Genomic DNA, 19,932 nt, shown 5'->3' with positions numbered 1-19,932 from the left:
CTTAACTGAAGCCACTGCACTCACCCTAAGCCCGGTGTGTCGCAAGTGGACAGTTTACGCTTGCGGTCGGCGCACAGCGGCTCCAACAAGTTGTCTCCTACGCCACTCATCTTCAGCGCATATCAGCACCTGAAAGCACAAAGCTGCACATCACATATACATGTAAACACACACACACACACATATATATATACACATGCATACAGGCGGTGCAACATGATCAGAGGGAATGAACCGAGAGAGTGGTTTTATATGCTCATATGTGTGTGGTGCAATCTATTCAAAGGATGAAGTTGTGGATAGGAAATCGCCCTCAGCTGTCAATGCTTTGCAAAGTTCACACTGAAATGACGTCAAATTCAGGCAAACCTTAAAAGCTTAGTGTCAACTTATGGAAAGGGAGAAAAAAATTAATCAACAACATCCCAGAGCTATTGAGGTTATAAGTGAAGGGATTCTTCAAGGGAAAGAGTAGATTGTGGATTCACACAGATTTATGAGGGTAGACCATCCAGTTAGTAAAGCAGCCCTGGTTCCTGCTTAGTGCTTGATGGGAGTGAAATCTCATCTGTTCCACTGCGAGGAGCGACTGATGATGATGTAGTGATTTGGAGCCTCGGGGGAGATGGGTCATCCTGCGTTCAGCCAGCCTGCCCGCTAGAACGACATCACTCTGCAAGCGGCAGCAGCAGCAGCAGCACACGTACACACCGCGTGCTTACAAACCGTTTACAGTACGCTTGCATGTACAGGCATGCCACAACACAGTCTGTCTGTGTGTCTGTGTGTGTGTCTGTGTGTAGCTACTGTCCCAGCAAGGCACATATCCACCAGCCTGCCTCTTTGTCTAACAGCTTGGGACAGCACTGTGGGAGAAGAAAAAAAAAATACACACACTGCTCGGGCTTGTGGAGCCCGGAGACAATCCAGGCGAGGCTCCACATTGCATTTCAGGGACAAGTAAAAATGATCCCTCTTCCGCATTCTCCATACTCGGCTACATCCGTTCTTTCTTTCAATAGCTTTTAACTGCCGCCACCCCCCCCCTCCCCATACCATCCTAAGACAACCCCTCCCTTCTCTCCCTCCCCTCCCTGGGTGTAGCAGCACCGGGCTGTGGACCCTGCCCTTGTTTTCTTGCTCTGGCATTGCCCCGTGTCTGACCCTCTCAAGAGTTCACGTTGGAGGAAACCTCTGAAGCCAGCCTCTAAGGTCACTGCTCTTTCCTATTCCCACCCAGAAACAGACGCACACACACACACTCACAGAGTTGTAGCGTGGGGCTGCACAACCAGATTGTTGCTACGACTCTATCCTCGACTCTGCTGCACGCACACACAAAACGCTTCTAAAACACACACACACGAGTGAGCTCATTCCACAGTGGAAAGCTATAGAACGGATGGGAGCCATTATGCAACTTGTGCTCGACGACTGCAGGCTGGGACACGCAGCCCAGTCGCCCACCGCCACTATATCCTACAAGAGGAGCACAGAGTCTCAGACACACAAACACACACTCTGCGCCATAAATCTGCATCGCATGCTTCTCGTCTGTCCACCTTTCAGCACCCCTCTCTAAATCTGCCTGTCCTGCTCCGGCTGTGACTCTCACTGCCTTTCCCTTCTCTTCCTTCCTTCCTTCCTTCCTTCGTGGTTTCTGTCCTACGGCTCACCTCTGCAGCAGTGGAGAAAGATGACATCAGCCCCAAGTCAGCCTCACATCCTGAAGCGGTGTTTCTGGGGGCCTTTTTCTGAGAACAGGCAATGCATAGCACGGTTTCTACTTTGGTCGTGGGAAAACAATGATGAAAACTTCCGAGGCTTTTTTGCGACACACAGCTTCACCAAAACAACCACACTCTCATGGGATTGGAAAGGCCGGACACAACTTACTGTGCCTTCTTAAGTTCATTACAGTGCGTCTCATTAGTTCAACCACGTTGACATTTTGCACTTTCTAAAAGTTTGACACGACTGAAATCCGAGAACTTAAACACACACACACACACACACACACACACACACACACACACACACACACACACACACACACACACACACACACACACACACACACACACACACACACACACACACACACACACACACACACACACACACACACACACACACACACACACACGGCACTTCTACAGCAGAGTGAGAGATTGAGCAGCAGCCCACCAAAACCACAGCTGAGTCTCAACAGGCCTGGCAGCATGCCACTGACCTGAATCAGCTGCGTTTGACAATGTGAAACTTGCTACAGGGACAAGACGAGATGTGTTGCACAAACAGCGGCCGCCGACGTGAGGAAGCTCATAGTCAAAAATAAAATGGTTCTGGATCAGATTGTCCACTTGGGGCGTGTGTTTTTTTTTTTTTTTACTTCTCCCACACGCCCAGCTTGACCAGTACAAGCTCCATTCAGGGTCTAGTGCCGCTTCAATGTCTCACCATCTCCTAAAAAACAGACGGATAAAAATCAAGACGACCATCAACTGGGGTGTCTTCTGAACGTCTGGACATCTCAACATGACTCTGTAATGGCACTGCTCCCTGTGAAAATAGCATGAGCTCTTTTTTGCTTTCACAGAAATTCAAGGGGGAAAAAAAACAACAACAACTGATTTCTAAAAATGCACAGGAAGCCACAGCAGATAGCATCCTGTTTGTGTCCTCCTCTCAGCCCACTCCACTGCGTCATCACTTCCCTTTCCTGGAAATGTGGCCACTCATCCACCATACCTACATGTTCTAAACGTCCTGGTTCCTATTCACACCTGACACGGTGTTAGCTTACTAACATCCTCATAAAAAGGTCCCAAAAATTTGAATTAAATTTAAACTCTGCTTGGTGAAATAGCTTTCCTCACATAATTGTTGCTGTGTCATTATTTAAGGGAACAAAGAAGCCATGTCACCTTCTTTCCCACATTTTATTTTAATATACAGTGCTTATAGACCCAAATAACTTAGAAAAACATGTTTCTTGTGTTAGTAACCTGTTCTGTCAAAGCCTCCATAACCTTCCATACTTTAGTGTATTCCTATTCATAATCACAGTGAAGAAGGCCCTCTGGGGTTTGGTGTCTTCTCATCACAGCAGTTGGATCAGCTTTCATCAGAGCAACAGCGAGGAATCCCTCTTGAGCTCACGTCTGTGTAAAGTCTTTGCATTTCAAAATAGAAGTTACAATGTTATACCCAAAAAATTGAGTTTGTAACTTTTTCTGGCATTATTTTCATGTCAAGGGATCCTTTTTTGTCTAACGTGTCTCTTGTGTGTTCTTTTTTTTTGTCGTTGCTTTCATTTGGTTTGACGTGTCGAGGGACTAAAGATGCAAATTAGCGTAAAAAGGTTTAATCTGGAACAGTGCAGCACATTTATGTTTTAAACTGTACTTGTAAATAAAATTCAAATAAATAAGAGTCACGAAACACAAAACTGGGAGGGCCTGACCTTCAGTGTTTGGGAACAAACTGCCCCCAAAACCAGTGACCTTTAGCACCATCATCCTACCGCCACAGATAAGCAGATGTCCTTTTCTTCATGAAATCTAATAATCACAAACAAATTCCTCATAATACAGAACAGCATGTGACTCTAAGATTCACTGAAAAGCATAACTGTTCTCTAGGGACATATTAAACAATAATTACAGATTTAAAACTGTAAAGAAAAAAATAAATATATATATACTTTATAAATGTTTCAACTCCCTAAAACATAGAATCCTATCATGATGCCTCCAATCAGGTTTAGTCTTAATAGTCACAACTCACACAGTCGTCACAGCCACACACAGCTAGCAGTTGCAAGCATGCAACCTACTATGCCCACACAGAGGGAGTGTGTGTTTGTGTGTGTGTGTGTGTGTGTGTGTGATCCTCCACCACAGACCACTGATCACATCAGTCCTAAAGGCAGGGCTGCTACTGAGCTAATGCTGCAGCTGAATAATTTAACGCAGAGAAAGAGAGAAAAGCGTTGCCTTTCTGTCAGCTGACTAAACACACTTTAATAATTCTAAATCGACTCTTCCGAACAATAAAACAAACAATTCACAGAAACTAGAGTGATAAAGAGCGACGCATGAATAATTCTGAGAATCTTATTGTTTTGTTGTATCCTCAACTCTCATCCGTGTCCACTATTAGTGTTCGACTTTGTTGATCCCCAGAGTTTGTCTGTCAAGAGTACACACTACTACACACTGTGCATGCATGAGTGACTTCTGGTAGAGAAATGTAATTCAAACCAGAGGATATAAGCACTGGTATGAATATGGCCGCAGCAGGAGGAGGAGGAGGGGGGGGAGGAGTCAGGGCAGACTGAGTAGAATAAAGAGGGGGAGGAGGCAGGGAGAACAGGGAGGGGGAGGGGAGAAGAGAGGAGACACAGCGCACCGACATAAATAGTGCTGGGGATCCATTAGAAAAATGTAGATACTGGTGGCACATTGAAACGGATCCTCAACTACACTTGTTTACTACTTGTATTGAAATATATGAAATATATATAACTTGTATGTGAAATTGCTAATTTAACAGATCGAAATGATCTTGTCTATCTACACAATCTCTTCTACTACAAAGCCCTTTGACTGCTTTCTCATATTTTCATTAACAATATCCGCCAACACGGCGAACACCACCGATTGTGTGTTATAATTAAAACAAGTATTTAACCCTCTGAACCCCGAGCAGTTTCGCCTCTCTGTGGCCTTGATTCTTTACTGCAATAGATAAGTCCTCTCCACCTCTATGGAAACAGCCCAACCATAGCTGGAGGTAGAGAACTCAAACACGTCTTTTGTGTGGTATAACTCAGTTACAATGTCAAAAATCATAACAAATAGAAAACCAAGTTGAATTTCTTTGATGATGTATCTTACAAAAATTGGCAAACAATGGAATTTATATATCCAAAATGATTTCAAATTGCCACGAGTGTTATCACTGTTGGGGGGGGGGGGCTCCACGTGCTATATATATATATATATATATATATATATATATATATATATATATATATATATATATAGAACTATTTACATCTTTACAACCTCTATTTACAACCTCTCCTCAAAGCTCTGCGTTCAGTAGCCTGCAGTTCAGTCATGTGACTGTTGGTCTCGTGGCCAAGGAACGCAGAGTTTTATGTTTTTTACAGGATCTGGTTCAAGTATTTGGTTTAATTGGGGGGAAATTTTATATGACACATGTAGGATAAAATGTTTTTGAGGAATTATCACAATTGTAAGCCTAGTTTTGGTTGCCTTTTCTGATGGAAGCGTTGGTCACACATGATGTGTTCAAGGACTGTCGGAAAGATATAAATCGGACTACATGAGGGAACACATGAGCAAGTCGTCGTCGTCTCTCCCCCCCCCCCCCCCCCATGTGCCTTCGAGGAATAAGAAAGCGAGCCAAACACCGTAGATCTCTAAAACAAAAAGGCCTCTTCTCTTACAGATACGATGCTAATGAGATTACTTAAAGGTGGTACTGAACGACACTGCATTTTTTTGCACTCTGTTGTATCAAAGCACTTCAGTTAGTATTATTAAAAGTGCGTTATTTCGCTGCACAGGCTAAAAGGCCAGCATGGCAGCAGCGGCAGTCATTCAGGACCAGAATAGTGACGAGGACATTCCTGCCCTGCCTGAAATAAAGCCTGCAATCTGAGCTCCCTGAGACAATGAGTGGCAGGCCCAACAATAAACAGAGGCCCACCCAACACAAAGATACACACAATTACAGACCCCCGAAAAACACACCCAAAACCCCCAAACTGTCTTTATTATAACTGTGCGTGTGCGATGTGGAAAGACAGCTACAAATATTGAGCTTCTGTCTTTTTAAGATCATGACTGACATGAGCTACTAGAAGCATTTAGCACCATTACTTCCCTGTAAACACACACACATACAGGGTAATAAAGCAACAAAAGGTGTCCACTAGAGTTCGGGACATCAAGAGTAAAAAAGAAACAAGAGGGCAGAATGACTTCCTGTTTCGCTTCAAAGAACTTCTCCTCCTCCTGCTGCTGAGCATACAAGCAAAGCAGCTACCGGGTTAAATGCAACTGGAGCTCACACAAACTCGAGGCTCAGTGTTTTTGTTCGAGACCGAATCCTGTGGAACAGAGAAGCCATGTTTCTGATGAATCCGAATGCAGAGCCTTTAGACTTGAGATCTGGGCCCACTCGGACTACGGGCATGAATAACATTATGTAATAATGACAAAATAGTACAAATTAAAATGATTGTGTACTATAGTTTTGATATATGATACTGTATATTTGGATCACACAAGTGAAAGCCCCTCCCTTCCAGAGCAAAACCTTTTGTAGTAAATCTCTGAGTACTTACATAGTAATGCATCTCATCAGCTCTTCACACTTTCTTTCGGTGTTTTAGCAAAACTAAAAAAAAGTTTTCGGCGAATCCTTAAGTATAGGAATCTGACTGTTGCGATGTGAGCTACAGTTAAGCTCTCTGTCCACGTCATAGGACGAAGGGTTGCCTTTAAAACCGGTTTGACGTGTAACAGGCCGAAGAACGCGTCGTCTATCACGAACCACCTGTTGAAATGTAGCGCTAAAATACTGTCCACAGTTAACGAGGAGTTAACGAGGAGCACCTTGTGAAGCTCGTTAACGACACTAATTAGTCCTGTGCAGCTAAATCCATCATGTTTTCGTGATGGACTTTGAGGACGTGGCATAATGTGTGAGGGGCCTCCTGTGATGTTATGCCTACATCTGTTCCTTGAACCTTTGCACTCTCGGAGAGACATTCAAATAAAAAAAAGATTGGACAATAAATATTCAGGGGAGGGGTTAAGCAAGGGGCAATTAATAAATGGTCTTTCTTCATGTCTTAATGCCTAATGGAGAGATATACGACCGATAGGCATGTACCAAAAGTACTCTGCTCCTCTGGCCCTCAGCGATGAATAAAGGAGAAGGAATCTACTCTGGTTGAAATCAAATTGTCATTACAAGCAATAAAAAGAGGTGCTCCCAGAACGGATTTCCATCAGTCTGAGTGAATGAAAGCATCACACCTTGAAAAAGTGAATATCATTTAAATGGTTTTAAAAGAAAAAAGGTCAGAATGCCGAGAGGAAGTAATGTCAGGAACATTTGAAAAAGGCAATTAAAATTGTGTCCCCTTTTGGCACTTTTTAAGATCCTTAATTAGTTCTTCTCACGATGAATCAGATTTAAAAATGATTTGAAATGAGAGGATAAGCTAGCGTCTGACACTTGTGACCTTTCAATGCTGTGAACTCCATGTTGGAACCAATATTTTCTATTTATTTGACCCCGCGAGATCGCAGGAAAAAAAAACAAGGGAACCATGGGCGACATTACTGCTCTCGCTTCACATCATTTAGAACCACATTTCACTTTGTTCAGCAGCAATCCATCATCTTGACATTTTGGGGATTTTCCCTTCATTTTGAGGGAAGATAACTTCCAGAGGCAATCATTTTCATCGAGTCAAATGCATCCTCGTTTAGTGAATATTGTTTTGCTGTTTTCCTGCCAACATTACACATGATTTTAATCAAACATGGGCCACTGGGACTAAACTGGAGCCAGAGGGTTTAATGGCATGATATGGAGTGTCGCCACACAATGTGACTTAGGGACGGGGACGGGGAGGACACATGTTAAGCATATGTGTACGTATAAGTGTGGATTCTTAAAGAAAAGTGAAGCTGTATTTGGGTGCTGAGGCAGCTGTGAAATTCCAGGAAGCACGGTTAAAACAGCAGGCTGAAAACACGTTTGTCTGCAGTGCGTCTGTTGGTAGAATAAGATGTTTTAGTGTCTTTATTCCTACGAATATCTTTATGGATGTGATGATCCATTCTTCCATGTCCGCGTTGCAAAAAATAATAATAAAACAAATCCAAATTCATTTCATTTCTGACCATATTCACTCACTTGGATGAGTTTTTCAAATGAAAAGCCGAAACAAGTTCCACAAGAAGCGGTTCACAGTGGGATAAAGGACACCTTTCAAAACCCATGGCAGTGACGCAAATGTGAGAGGACGGTATGTGTGTGTGTGTGTGTGTGTGTGTGTGTGTGTGTGTGTGTGTGTGTGTGTGTGTGTGTGTGTGTGTGTGTGTGTGAGTGTGTGGGGGGGGGGAACAGACTGAAACTCTCGCTCACACAAGCTTACTGGAGTTTGTGAAGAATCAGAAAGAAGCCTTTAAGGCTCATTTTGATGGACCAATCAAAGCCTAAAATGTGTGACGAACACATAAACGTGGTCTTCTGTGTTCTATACAATTAAAAAGTTAAAAATACTCCAAGTCACACACGACCTTCTGCAGATAAAAAATAAATGTGGGGTTCATTATCAATCAATTAAATGCTGCGTCGCCTCTCTGCGACTCGTTTTCTCCCGACTGAAAAACTAAATCTAATAAGACATTTTCTCATAAAAGAGAAAACCACGTTCGATGTATGAAAACACAAAACAGTTATATTTGACTTTGTGGCTTTTTCTCAAACTTGTAGTGTACAAGATGCCTTTTGATGAATGTAGTGAGGGAGAGAAAATAGTTCAAAGCAGAGAGAAACTGCCTTCATAGGATTGCTTTTTCCCTAGAAAAAAAAAACATCCCCCACCCATGCCCAGCGTGCGCACACACACACACACACACACACAGATCTGTGTGTGCATCTCCACATTTCTTCTCACACAAACTGCATCGTGTAGAAAAACCAGGGAAAATAAATGAAGGTGGAAACAAAGAGATGGCAGATTCCACTGTGTGTGTGTGTGTGTGTGTGTGTGTGTGTGTGTGTGTGTGTGTGTGTGTGTGTCAGTCACACATGCATCTCCTACAACTATCCATCATTAATACGTACAAAGAACAGAAAAAGGGCCACACGGGCACAGATCCAACCAGCCAAATCTCAAACAACCTCTTCATTTTTCTAGTAACTCGACATGTGTGTGAGTAAAAAGTGTGGCGATAAGAACAAGGACGCGGCAATATCCAGAGAGAGACCGCGGCGACCGAACAAGACGCAGGCGGCAGCGACCATATGAAGGCTAATATTATGGAAATGAGTTCATTAATCAATGGCAACACAGCCTTTTATCTGGAGAGCCAGAGCGCCGGGGCCTGATCAGCCGCCATACTGCCCGGTCTGATAACACACACACACACACACACACACACACACACACACACACATATATCTTCACTAGCAACGGATGGAGATGCAGAGTGAGGAGAAATCTCATGTAGCCTCGCATAATTCTGTGTGAAGATTTCTCCACCATTGTAATTACTTATAGGCAGTATTTTCTTTAAAAGACTGTGCTTGGTGTCACCTTTGCTTCTCAGAAGCAGTGCGTGTTGTAGTTTCAGCTGTGAAACAAAAGGCAGATATTCATTTTCAGATCACAGTCAGGCTCTGACCATTTTCTCTCTTCCCTTCCTCCCTCCACTCTTGCATGCCTTTCTCTCCTCCCTCTGTGCTCCCTCCCCCTATTCCTCCCCCCCTCTCCTCCCTCTCCTCCCCCTCCGTCCCTGTTGGATTGGTGGAGTAAACACAGGAAGAGAGCGGGCTCTGTTCCACCACGCCAGAGCTGTGGCTGGGCGTTCCCGCACAGCTCCTGCGCCGGGGTCAAAAGTTTACTGTGGTTTTCATTTCACCTTTCCTCAGCCAATCACAGCTCCACGCTGCGGCGCCTGAACTCTGACCCCAGCAAAGAATTCCACTCAAAAGACGGTCTGACGCCAGTTTCACAACTGCACCCCCCCCCCCACCTCTCCCTCAACTTCTCCCTTTACTACCCCTTTTCCTTTCTTTCAACCGGCCAGTTTCATGTGTTGACAGAGCCTAGGTGAAAAAGATTCCAGAGAGCAGGAGCAGCGGAACTGGGGGGGGGGGGGGGGGGGGGGGTGTAATCCTCACAGCCATGCCTTGCTAGAAAACTACCAGTACTTGCTTTCTTTTATCTCCTGTTTTGGCAAACAGCTAATCACGGTGCAATCAAAATTTTAAAAAAGATGAATTACAGAATTTACCTTAAAATCTGACAATCATGAGGATCATTTTGCACAAAGTGGAGACCGTTTAGTTGACTACTACCCAAAAAGCGAGGAGCACTGCTGGGCTTGTGTAAAAAACAAACAGGAATCTGTTTAGGAATCAAATCAGAGTTGCTCAGTTCTGACTGGACACAGACGCACACGTGTACTCTCTCACACACACACACAGACACACACACGCTGAGCTATAATCTAACTGTGGGTTTGTTTTCGTCCTGGTGACGCTGCACTCCGACCCATCTGCTGAGTGATTAAGCCAGCACTGCTAATCAAGTCCCTCGTACTGTACTCACGCTGACCGAGCCGACACGCGCCGGTCTTTGCTTCAAAACCTCTTTCTTAGTTTTTCAGCCACAAAAAAAAAAAATCTAAAATCTAAAAAAGTTCAGGGTCAATGTTGTTGCAGCCCCACACGCTGCTCCAAATGAAATGCTTTTCAAACTGTCAAACCAAAAGAAAACAAACTGCCGTCTACTGCTCATTTTGGGATGTCTTCATGGAGGGGCATGTACGGTGCCTTGAATCAAAAAACGACCCCATGCTCGTTCGTAGGCCAACCATTTTATTAGTTTTAGTTAAGAGTTTTGTCAAACTGACGTTGGCACCTCACACAGTCGCAGAGCTAAATGGCTCCAGTTGCTGGAATTCTTGCTAGCTCTTCTATAGCCTCAAGTTTACGTTTATTTGTAGTTTAGCAGCAACAACGTTTACTGTTTCCCACAGAAGTGAAAATAAAAAAATTTAGAAAACTACTTTCAGAACATGTCCCCTTTCTACTGAATTATTGAGGAGTAGCAGTACCATTAAATATTAGTTATGAAAAGTGTCATTGACAATACCCATTCCCACGGGGAAACTCCTTCCTCGCTGTTCTTGGGCGTTAAAGTCAGTCTTCTGTTTCTATTGGTTTTTGCTTAAAGCCTTGAGGGGCTTTGATAACACTGCATTACTGTGCAGCACTGTAGTGCAGCTCACGGTATGTTACTGCTGTGTTGAGGAGTAAAAATGAAATGATTTATGATATGTTTGATATGATGATTATGTTTGTTAAATTGAACCTGAACATGGTTTTAACAGAAAGCATCAATGCTGTGCCAGATAAAAGTTTAATTGTGGAGGCAAAAAAAATAAATCATGAGCACAATTCTGACAGGACTAATCGTGCAGCCCAGTTATCTCTCAGTCACAAGAAGAACTCGGGTCTAAAAGCTTAATGGTAACGTGTTGGCACATGCTGTTTGTAGCATTGCTGTGGGAAGCTTGAACACACTCTCCCTAGAGCAGCTGCATATACATCATTTCACTACACTGAACACATTAGATAAAAAAAAATATTCAAACAATCATATCTGCAGGACGAGGGGAAAATATGGTATCCTGTATTTTATAACTCATGTGTGAAGTTCACCATAACGACGGACTTTTCACTGGTGTGTACTGGTGTGGAAGCTTTATGTGGCTTACATGTGGAACCAGGTGAGACAGTATGCAGGCTGCACTGCTAGTACTAGTACAACTAGCACAACTAGTACCAACAACACAACATCGAAACACCGTAAATCCAATTGAACTTTGAAACGTGCATCGGATCTTATTTAAGTTCATATTTTCAGTTTTGCACTTTATGCCTATTGAAGTATGAGTAAGACATCTTGTCAATGTGGTTTTATTATTTAAAGCTTACAAAACCAGGTGGGTTGACTTCATTTCACTGGACTGTATTTGCGTCCCATGACTGTGAAAACCAAACTCATAAATTGCTCAAAATTATGTTTCATCCAATTTTAAGGGGGGGCCTCGTTGAACCGTGTGGTATCAGTCGGTGGTGCTGTACTTCTATACATCTCCTATTTAGTCACACCGCAGTCGTATGGAATCACTCGTTCCAGTGCAGCAATTAGATGAGCAAACATGAGCACCCAGAGAAACCAGCCCAATGGAAACATGCTGATCTTTTGCCAAAAAGTAGAGCCACCTCCGCACAGCAAAATGGTTCGGACTGGTAATGGGCAACTTTCGTGAGTGTTTTTTGGTACAGAAAATACTGCAACGGTGCAAAGCTTTATGTGATGTGGCAATGTCAGGAGGCAACCTTTTGATTGCCTTAATGACAAGCAGCACACACACACACACACACACACACACACACACACACACACACACACACACACACACACACACACACACACACACACACACACACACACACACACACACGGGTGACGTCAGCAGAGCAGCAATGGTGAGAGGAACATTTTCCTCTTTATCCCAGAGCGAGAAAAAAATCAGTCCAATTAAGAAAGAAATGTTGTGGAAAGAAACGGGATAGTAATAAATTATCTGACACATGCGTTGCCAGTGTTGAAAGGCTGTAGTGAGTCTGGAGCCTTTTCACGACGGGGGGGGCGGGGGGAGGTCTGTCGTTCACAACTTGACTTCTCACTGAACTTAAGGCCGCAATAAAAAAATACAAAAAAGTCTAAATCGCAAGTGGAAAAATCGGATTGCTGTGAGTGAACGTCTGCACGCTCGCTGCTATTTGTGGTCATTTCTTTTAATGAAAAGGAGCTTTTTAAAATTGCAGGTGAGCGCCACGCAGCGCACATACGTTAACACACACACACACACACACACACACACACACACCCTCCTGCAGCTTGCAAACTGCGGCGCTGTGCCAGCCACAGCTGCCTCTCAATCCACACGGACCAAGAAACCACACCCCACTGCCACAGACATCCAACGTGGAACCGGTTCATCTCGGAGATGCACAGAGAGGAAGAGGAACGCGACGTAAACAAAAGGGATAAACACAACCCAGCATCTAACATTGTTCTATTTCTCAAAAGCCCCTTTTTGTTTTGGTTGCAAAGTAACAACTTTGCCCGTGCTAACACACCCTTTTTTAATTTGTGTGTATATAATGGAGGAAGAGTGTACACAGCTGTAGACAGGGAGAAGATGGAGTGTCCATGTAACAAGTTGAGAAGTTTGTGTCCTTTCTCTTCCCCTCCTCACACAGCCTCTCTTTCTCCTTCTCTTTACGCTGAATAACAGACAGAGACAGCATCTGGTAGCAGTTATCTCACAAACCAAACTTTTTTTCACCCTTGTCTCTCCCCCCTTAAAGCATTTTTTCTTTTTTTTTCTAAAAGGGGGCCCTAAAAAAAAAAAAACACAAACAAGGTCTTGCTAACATTTTACAATGGTAACAAAACTAGGCCAGGGAGCCATACCCTCCCACTGGCTCGTTCAGGTGAACCCCTTTTACGAGCATTCTTCAACTGGAGGGGGGAGCGAAAGTTAAAGGGGGAGTTGAAGTTAAAGAGGAAGGGCAAGGAGGGGGTAGGTTGGGGGGGGGGGGGACAAAAGCTCTTGGCACCCCCCTTCCCTAATAAACTCTTGCCTTCGTCCAATCAACGAGGACTGCAGAGAGTGAACTGTTCCAAATCCTCACTGGTTATAAACTGGAATTGGGTGCAATGATTGCTTCAGGCTGCCCGTTTGGCTTTTCAGGAGTGTGCATGGCTCCCATATGGCTCAGCTAAGCCCAACACTCGGGTATTACCTCAGAGTTGAAGAAGAGGCGACCGGAGGGTGGGGGATGGGGGGGGGGGGGGGGGGGGGGATGAATGAGACGGGACTTCAAATGGAGTCAGAATGCAAACTGTCTGGCTTCCTCCGACCAGTGAACAACAATCTGGTTTTCGGGAGCTCTCCTCTCATATCGTCACTCTCACTCGTCTGGGCGAAGTAGCTGTAAATATTTTAGCAGTGGAAACACGACTGTCTTGTTGAGCAGCGTTTTTCTATATTTAGCTCCACGCAGAGGTAGGCAGAGCCTACCGGGTTGAGAAGTGCCACGCCGGCGACGGGGCTGTTCACTTTTGACAAAACACAAAGACGGATCGCCGTCACCGCGGGAGTGACCTTGAGACAGGCGGGGGGGGGGGGGGGGGGGCTGAACAGGATGTTTAACACAGCCCGAGCTGACCACAGGAAACTTTCTCAAACCTCGGTTGTAAAAACAGCCTCCTGGAGTCGAGTGTAATCCCGTACAAATGATGAATACCTTAACTTCACCTGGAAACAGGTCAATCCCATCGACATTAAAGAAGAAATTTACTGGAAAATGTAAAGATCTACTCTCTCCCTAAATGACAAGTTATCCGTCAGAGGCAGCAACTCGACTAAGCTTACACTACCTGTACTACAGAGTCATATTTCAATTAAAGGGGAAACAATCAGGCTTTGCTTTCAGCGCCGTGTGTCATCAAGACACCGCTCACCCGCACAGCCGTTCATCTTAAACTGAACACACGGGCCCGTCACATGACCGACGGGCAAGTTACTCGAAACGAAACATTTTATCTCGGTCTCCCTGCCTCTTTAGGCACCCGGACCTGACGAAACACTCAAAGAATGCCGTGTATTCAGACGTCGGCGACGCAAAAATGCAGCTTGACAAAGACAGATTAGAGACAGTTATTAAGAGGCAAGCGCTTCGCTTATTTTTCCTCCTTTTTTTGATGACACCACCCAGTATTTAGAACTCAATGCAACCACATAGCAGCGACATTTACCCAAGATTTTAATTATAAAAAAAAAAAAACACAGATCCAAATTCGTGAGAACTTCATTGAGAAGCATGTACGCTTCTAATTGAGCGTACAGACTTCAGGAATCCAGTTTGAACGCTACACTACAAATACAACCGGCTGGAGACGGCACTCAACAAGGAAAAACTGTACGCAGAGTCATAATGAACAAAGTCCAAACATTACCAGACTCAGGGAGCTACAGATGTCACTGAACACATCCAAATATTTCTACACAGATGTATTTTCTGACATGCCCGATCCCCAGATGTATTAGCTTCCTAAGAATCTTTGGACACCATCTCTCAAACTAAATATTTTCTTTTACACGTTTGCATTGTTGACAGGATGCTAACGACGTCAAAAGTCAACCTCTATGGAGTAATAACTAAATATCAGCAGTGGCACTAAACGTACGCTCATAGAATGATCAAATCAGGGAATCCGACATAACCACAGAATCTGCCACCAGAGAGAGACTTCTCCCAGTCCCATGAGAAAAAGTGATAAGTTAATGAATTATTGAGAGCTCGGGGGCTGACAGACAAAGAGCGAAAGCCATGCATCCCCGGTCACTTCTTCACCCCATCTGCAGTCAAAGAATCCCCCCAAAGATTGATTCATTGTTAACGCAGCCTGACACCCTGTGTGAGGGAGAAAGAAAGTGGGAGATAAAAGGGACAGAGAATGTGGGGGGGGGGGGACAAGGGGGCTCCATTTGAGAATATGAGCAGAAGCAGTTCATTGGACAGGTTCCCACAGTGGTCGTTCTTACCACTCGCAAAAAAGAAAAAAATACCACATCGGTGGGCTTTGAGTAATGGCATTCCATCGGCCCCTCAAAATAAAAGACAAGTTAGCTCTTCTGACGGAAGCATCGCTCTCCCTTGTTCTTTTTCCCATTTGCATCCCCACATTGTTCAGATAGTGCCGCTTATCTAATGAGTGGCCTGCATGAAATCATAAGAGGCAGGCACGTTCATCATTCAGCGGGCAGCCAGACCGTGTATAGTAACGTGACAAATACACCTCAATGACTTCAGAAACTCTCAAATGTGCATTGAGCTGTTAATAGCCTGCAAGTATTGGCAGGGATGGCCCCGGGCGATGAGAGAGAGACAGAGACAGAGAGAGACAGCACACCTAGACCTCAACAGTTTCACAGGAATGACTAACCCACCTCTCCTCATTGTCTGCCTCCACATGTGCACGCTCTCCAAGGATCTTCTCTTATACCGCCTCACAAAAACTGAGTGAACGCAAACCTGGACTCTACCTGAACCCTGTGAGCGATCGTCCTCCCCCTGCACCGAAACACATCCATCTCCCTCTGCCAGCCTGTCTGTCTGTCTCACACACCTACATATGATTCATCAGCAGGTGAAAACACCAACATGTACCATACTGCGATTGGCCATTCTATACCACCCATTTACAATCACGGTATACCTAATCTCATTTACAGCCGTGCAGATACATAACAGATGCTGTGGATTCTCCAGAGCAGCCACGCTGCTGCTGAGCCAAGTCAGTTCAAGTTTGGTTCGTCAGCAGTGAGGAATACAAGGTGGTTAATGGTGACGTCATGAATATATATATATATATAAAATCAACAAGAAAATATGACTTTTTAAAAAAAATAAAAAATAAAAAAAGAGACAATTTTGTGCGTCTCTCGTGTCACGTGACTTGACTACATTAGTGTGTTGCTGTTTGTTTAGATGCTGCTACACTCTGAAATTAAAAAAAAGCTAAGAAAAACTAACGTTATGTGACATACACACAATGCAGGTACATTACACCGTGTTTACCCTGCACTGCATTCACGGCGGAGGCTCGAAAAACGAGCAATACAGCTTTTTATTTTTTCTTGTTACACAAGCCTACTACTGCGGTGTGACTAACGTTAGCTGTGAACACGGGAGACTCCTGCAGCTCTCCGTTGTACCGAAACTGTGGAGCAAGTCCGATACAAAAAAATGAACAAAAAACAGCCATTCCGCTGTGATGTGGGATAATGATACACAACCATGCTCTACAAAGTTAACATTGTGTTTTTAAAAACACCAACGAGTTCACTTCTATGAAGCAGAGATGAAGGGCTAACGTTAGGCTATCGCACCTCCAGCGAATCAGAGAGCCTGTGTCTCGTAAACTTTGTAGCGAGCAGATAATGGAGAAGAAGAAAAAAAACGATACAAATGGCGCAATAACAAGCGAGACTTGACGCAAAAATGTTCGTTTTATTGCTACTTTAGGAGGACGATAATTCCACAACAGACATTCCATAACAAACGAGACAGTGGTGAGATGGTTCGTTGTATCCCCCCCGTATATAGCTCAGAAAAACCACAGCCTGCTCAGAAGCGGAGCAACACACACACACAACTGTCTCTGTGACAAATGTGCACGTTGAAAACACGCGCTACCGCCTGGGTTTTAAACTTGGTAATAAATAGAATCACAAACTAGTCGCAGAAAACTCACCGGCTTCGATGCTTTCATTGAGTAGAGCAGTTTCTTTTTTACGCCTCTACAAACTCTCCGCCATCTTCAGCAGGACCGTGTTTGTTTAAATGCGAAACACTCCCAGAAGCGGAGGGAGCCAGCTTGTAAGCGGAGCGCAGTGACTTCTGGGTAATGCAGTTGCTTTCCTTTGCGAGCCTTAACCTGAACTGCTTGACACGTTTCTGCAAACGAACTACACGCGCACCAATACCCATAGGCGATATGAGCAGCCAGTGACTGATATTATTAGGGGACAGATTTAAAACTTATTTATAGGCTGGCGGAAAAGCAGCTTTATGCAAATGACTTATCATACGTATAACGTATTACGTTATTATGTTATTCACTTAACATACAATTGCAATTTATATTTTTCCACATAAAATATATATAGTATGTAATATGGCCTGCATTAAGCAGGAACAAATATAATTGCCAAATATGGATTTGCAATCATGACATATGGTCTCTATGTTGTTAATCAGAATATCAGAATATGCCTTTTAATACCTTGATGTGTCCATTATAAAGTAACTGCCGCTGACTCTGATGCCAACATGTGCAGCCTGATGCCCCACAGATTCTGGGTCCAGTGTCAGTTATATTAATCGGAGTGAGTGCGGAGCCGCTGTGCCATATCGCCCCTTGAGTGGCAACAGAGGATGGAAGAAGCTTTCTCCATGGTGATTCCCAGGCACACAAGTTTTTAAATTGTACTACGACGGAGAGAGTGAGGGCCAATGATGGAGGGAGAGCAGCAGGACATTGGGGGGTTAAGGGAGTAAAGAAGAAGAAGAGTTCAAAACTATAGGTAATTAGCTCCTTACTTGTTCTTTCTTGCCTGAACTTTCTGCAATCCTCTTAAAAACTTTGAGGTGGGGAAAAAAAGAGAAAGGGTGTGTTTTTTAGCTGCCGAGGAGGTTCATTACCAAAGAATTGGATGAATGTGCAACCGATTCAAAAAAATGTAATCAGAAAAATCTATAGCTGGCAGTGTTACACAGCTGGTAGTGAAGGATAATAAGCCATACATGCATTTTCACCATATTGATGCAACACATGATTACACATAGGTTCATCCAGATCATGTGCATTGTTTTCTGTGTTTTTGGTCGGGTTGTATGTCTTCCTGAGCGAGGGAACCTCAATTACATTCCATGGAGACCCAAAGAGGGGCCCAGTGGCCCTCTGTTTGTGCCCCTTCCCCCACAAAACACGGCAAACTGACCTTCCCCCTCAATGAGTGTGAGACGCCGTTATCCCATCCCCCCCCTCCCTATACTCAGCCTCTCCACTTTGAAAGGACAGGAGATAACAGTTTGAAAGGACAGGAGATAGCCCCATAATCATTAATGCATTCAGATTAGTTTACCTGCAAACAGCTAACAGCATGCCTTTCTTTCTTTCTTTCTTTTCTCCAAGCCCGTTCCCATCCCCCAAATCCGCAACACTATGTAGATGCATAAAGCACAAACACATCTTGCACAACATTATCAGCTATAACACAAGTTATGACTAAACATGACAGACGACAATAAAGAGTCTGAAATATATAATCCAGGTTGACAAAAACATTCCATGATCCTGGGTCTAAAAATGTGATCGAGTTAAAAAGTTCTATGGTAAATAACTTTAAGACTTTTCAAATCAAGTCCCTAAAACTCAGTTGAGACACAGAGAGAGAGAGAGAACGAGAGAGAGTAGTCTATATTTTTCTTTTTGGTAACCGGATAATGATTGTGAGCCATATCATATAATCACGTCTTTGTTTGTGGGAATTGAAAAACAACAACAAAAACCATTGACGTCTCTTTTAAGATGCCCTACATGGCAACGTGAACGTGTTTCATTGCCTCTAAAACCACAAGTCAGTAAGTCAAAGGCTCATGTCTAATTCTCAACCAATGGATAAAAGAAACCTTTATCTGTAGGCTACATAACTTTCTGTGGGTTAACTGTATTCCTTCCTCAATGGAAACTCTGATAAATGTCATGACTTTTCGTGAAAATAATTAAATATTGATACTAATAAATACTGAGAGTTAAAGATATGAAAGCAGTCTCCTAAAAACCACATATACATGTATTGTATTCAAGGCCTTGAATCCAAGGAAGACTTAAAGCTCTTCAAGGTCTGACCGGAGCGGTCACACACTCGCTATAGGGCGCCATCTTGGGGACTGCGGGGCTCGTTACCGATCGACAACTGCTGAAGCTTCACCGCTCACCGTCTGCAGACTGGACACCAAACGGTATAACTCCCAGTGGAGACAGACAAAGGTGACATCATGTTTACAGTTACAACCTGATAAGGCTTCTTTTTTTACATGTTTGGTGCCACCAGAGTAATTTTATTTCCTAGTTAAAACGTCCAGTAAATTAACCTTATAAGACGACACATATGTACCTGTTTTGTGTGTTTTGTGCAGAAGCTCATGGCTAATTCCAAACAGGTAATTAAGGTTCATGCTACTTCAACTCAGGTATGCTCATGTTACCATTAACTGGTGTGAAAAGCTTCCCAATTACATAAAGTAACCTTGGTTGAGAGTAAGAAACGCAACTTTGTTGCTAGTTTATTTTGTTTGAAGTGAATAAGCCTAGCCACATCTCTTCACTTTAGCTACAATTTAGCTAGCAGCAGAGAGAGACTAGCTAACATTAAACCAAGTAAGTCTATCTTACCTTTTTTGTAGTTTAACAGTTAGTTAGACGTTGTACTAAAA

The 19,932-nt window shown here is 43.7% G+C and overlaps 1 protein-coding gene across 1 annotated transcript in view; it reads right to left on the bottom strand.

Annotated features, from left to right (window-relative positions):
* LOC306715993 (nuclear receptor coactivator 3-like) overlaps window positions 1–17,269 on the bottom strand; it is a 28,957-nt gene extending 11,688 nt beyond the window's left edge. Inside the window, exons 1-2 of the mRNA XM_079186510.1 lie at window positions 17,186–17,269; window positions 25–129 (exon numbers count right to left, since the gene is read on the bottom strand). Coding sequence (XP_079042636.1) covers window positions 25–110 — 86 coding nt within the window. The 5' untranslated portion in view covers window positions 111–129; window positions 17,186–17,269. The remainder of the gene's footprint in view (window positions 1–24; window positions 130–17,185) is intronic.
* Between the last annotated feature and the right edge of the window lie 2,663 nt (window positions 17,270–19,932).

Source organism: Pholis gunnellus (assembly GCF_910591455.1).
Source record: "Pholis gunnellus genome assembly, chromosome: 3".
Lineage (NCBI taxonomy): Eukaryota > Metazoa > Chordata > Actinopteri > Perciformes > Pholidae > Pholis > Pholis gunnellus.
The sequence above is the reverse complement of the archived record's forward strand: the minus strand, read 5'-3'. Positions and strand labels throughout refer to the sequence as shown.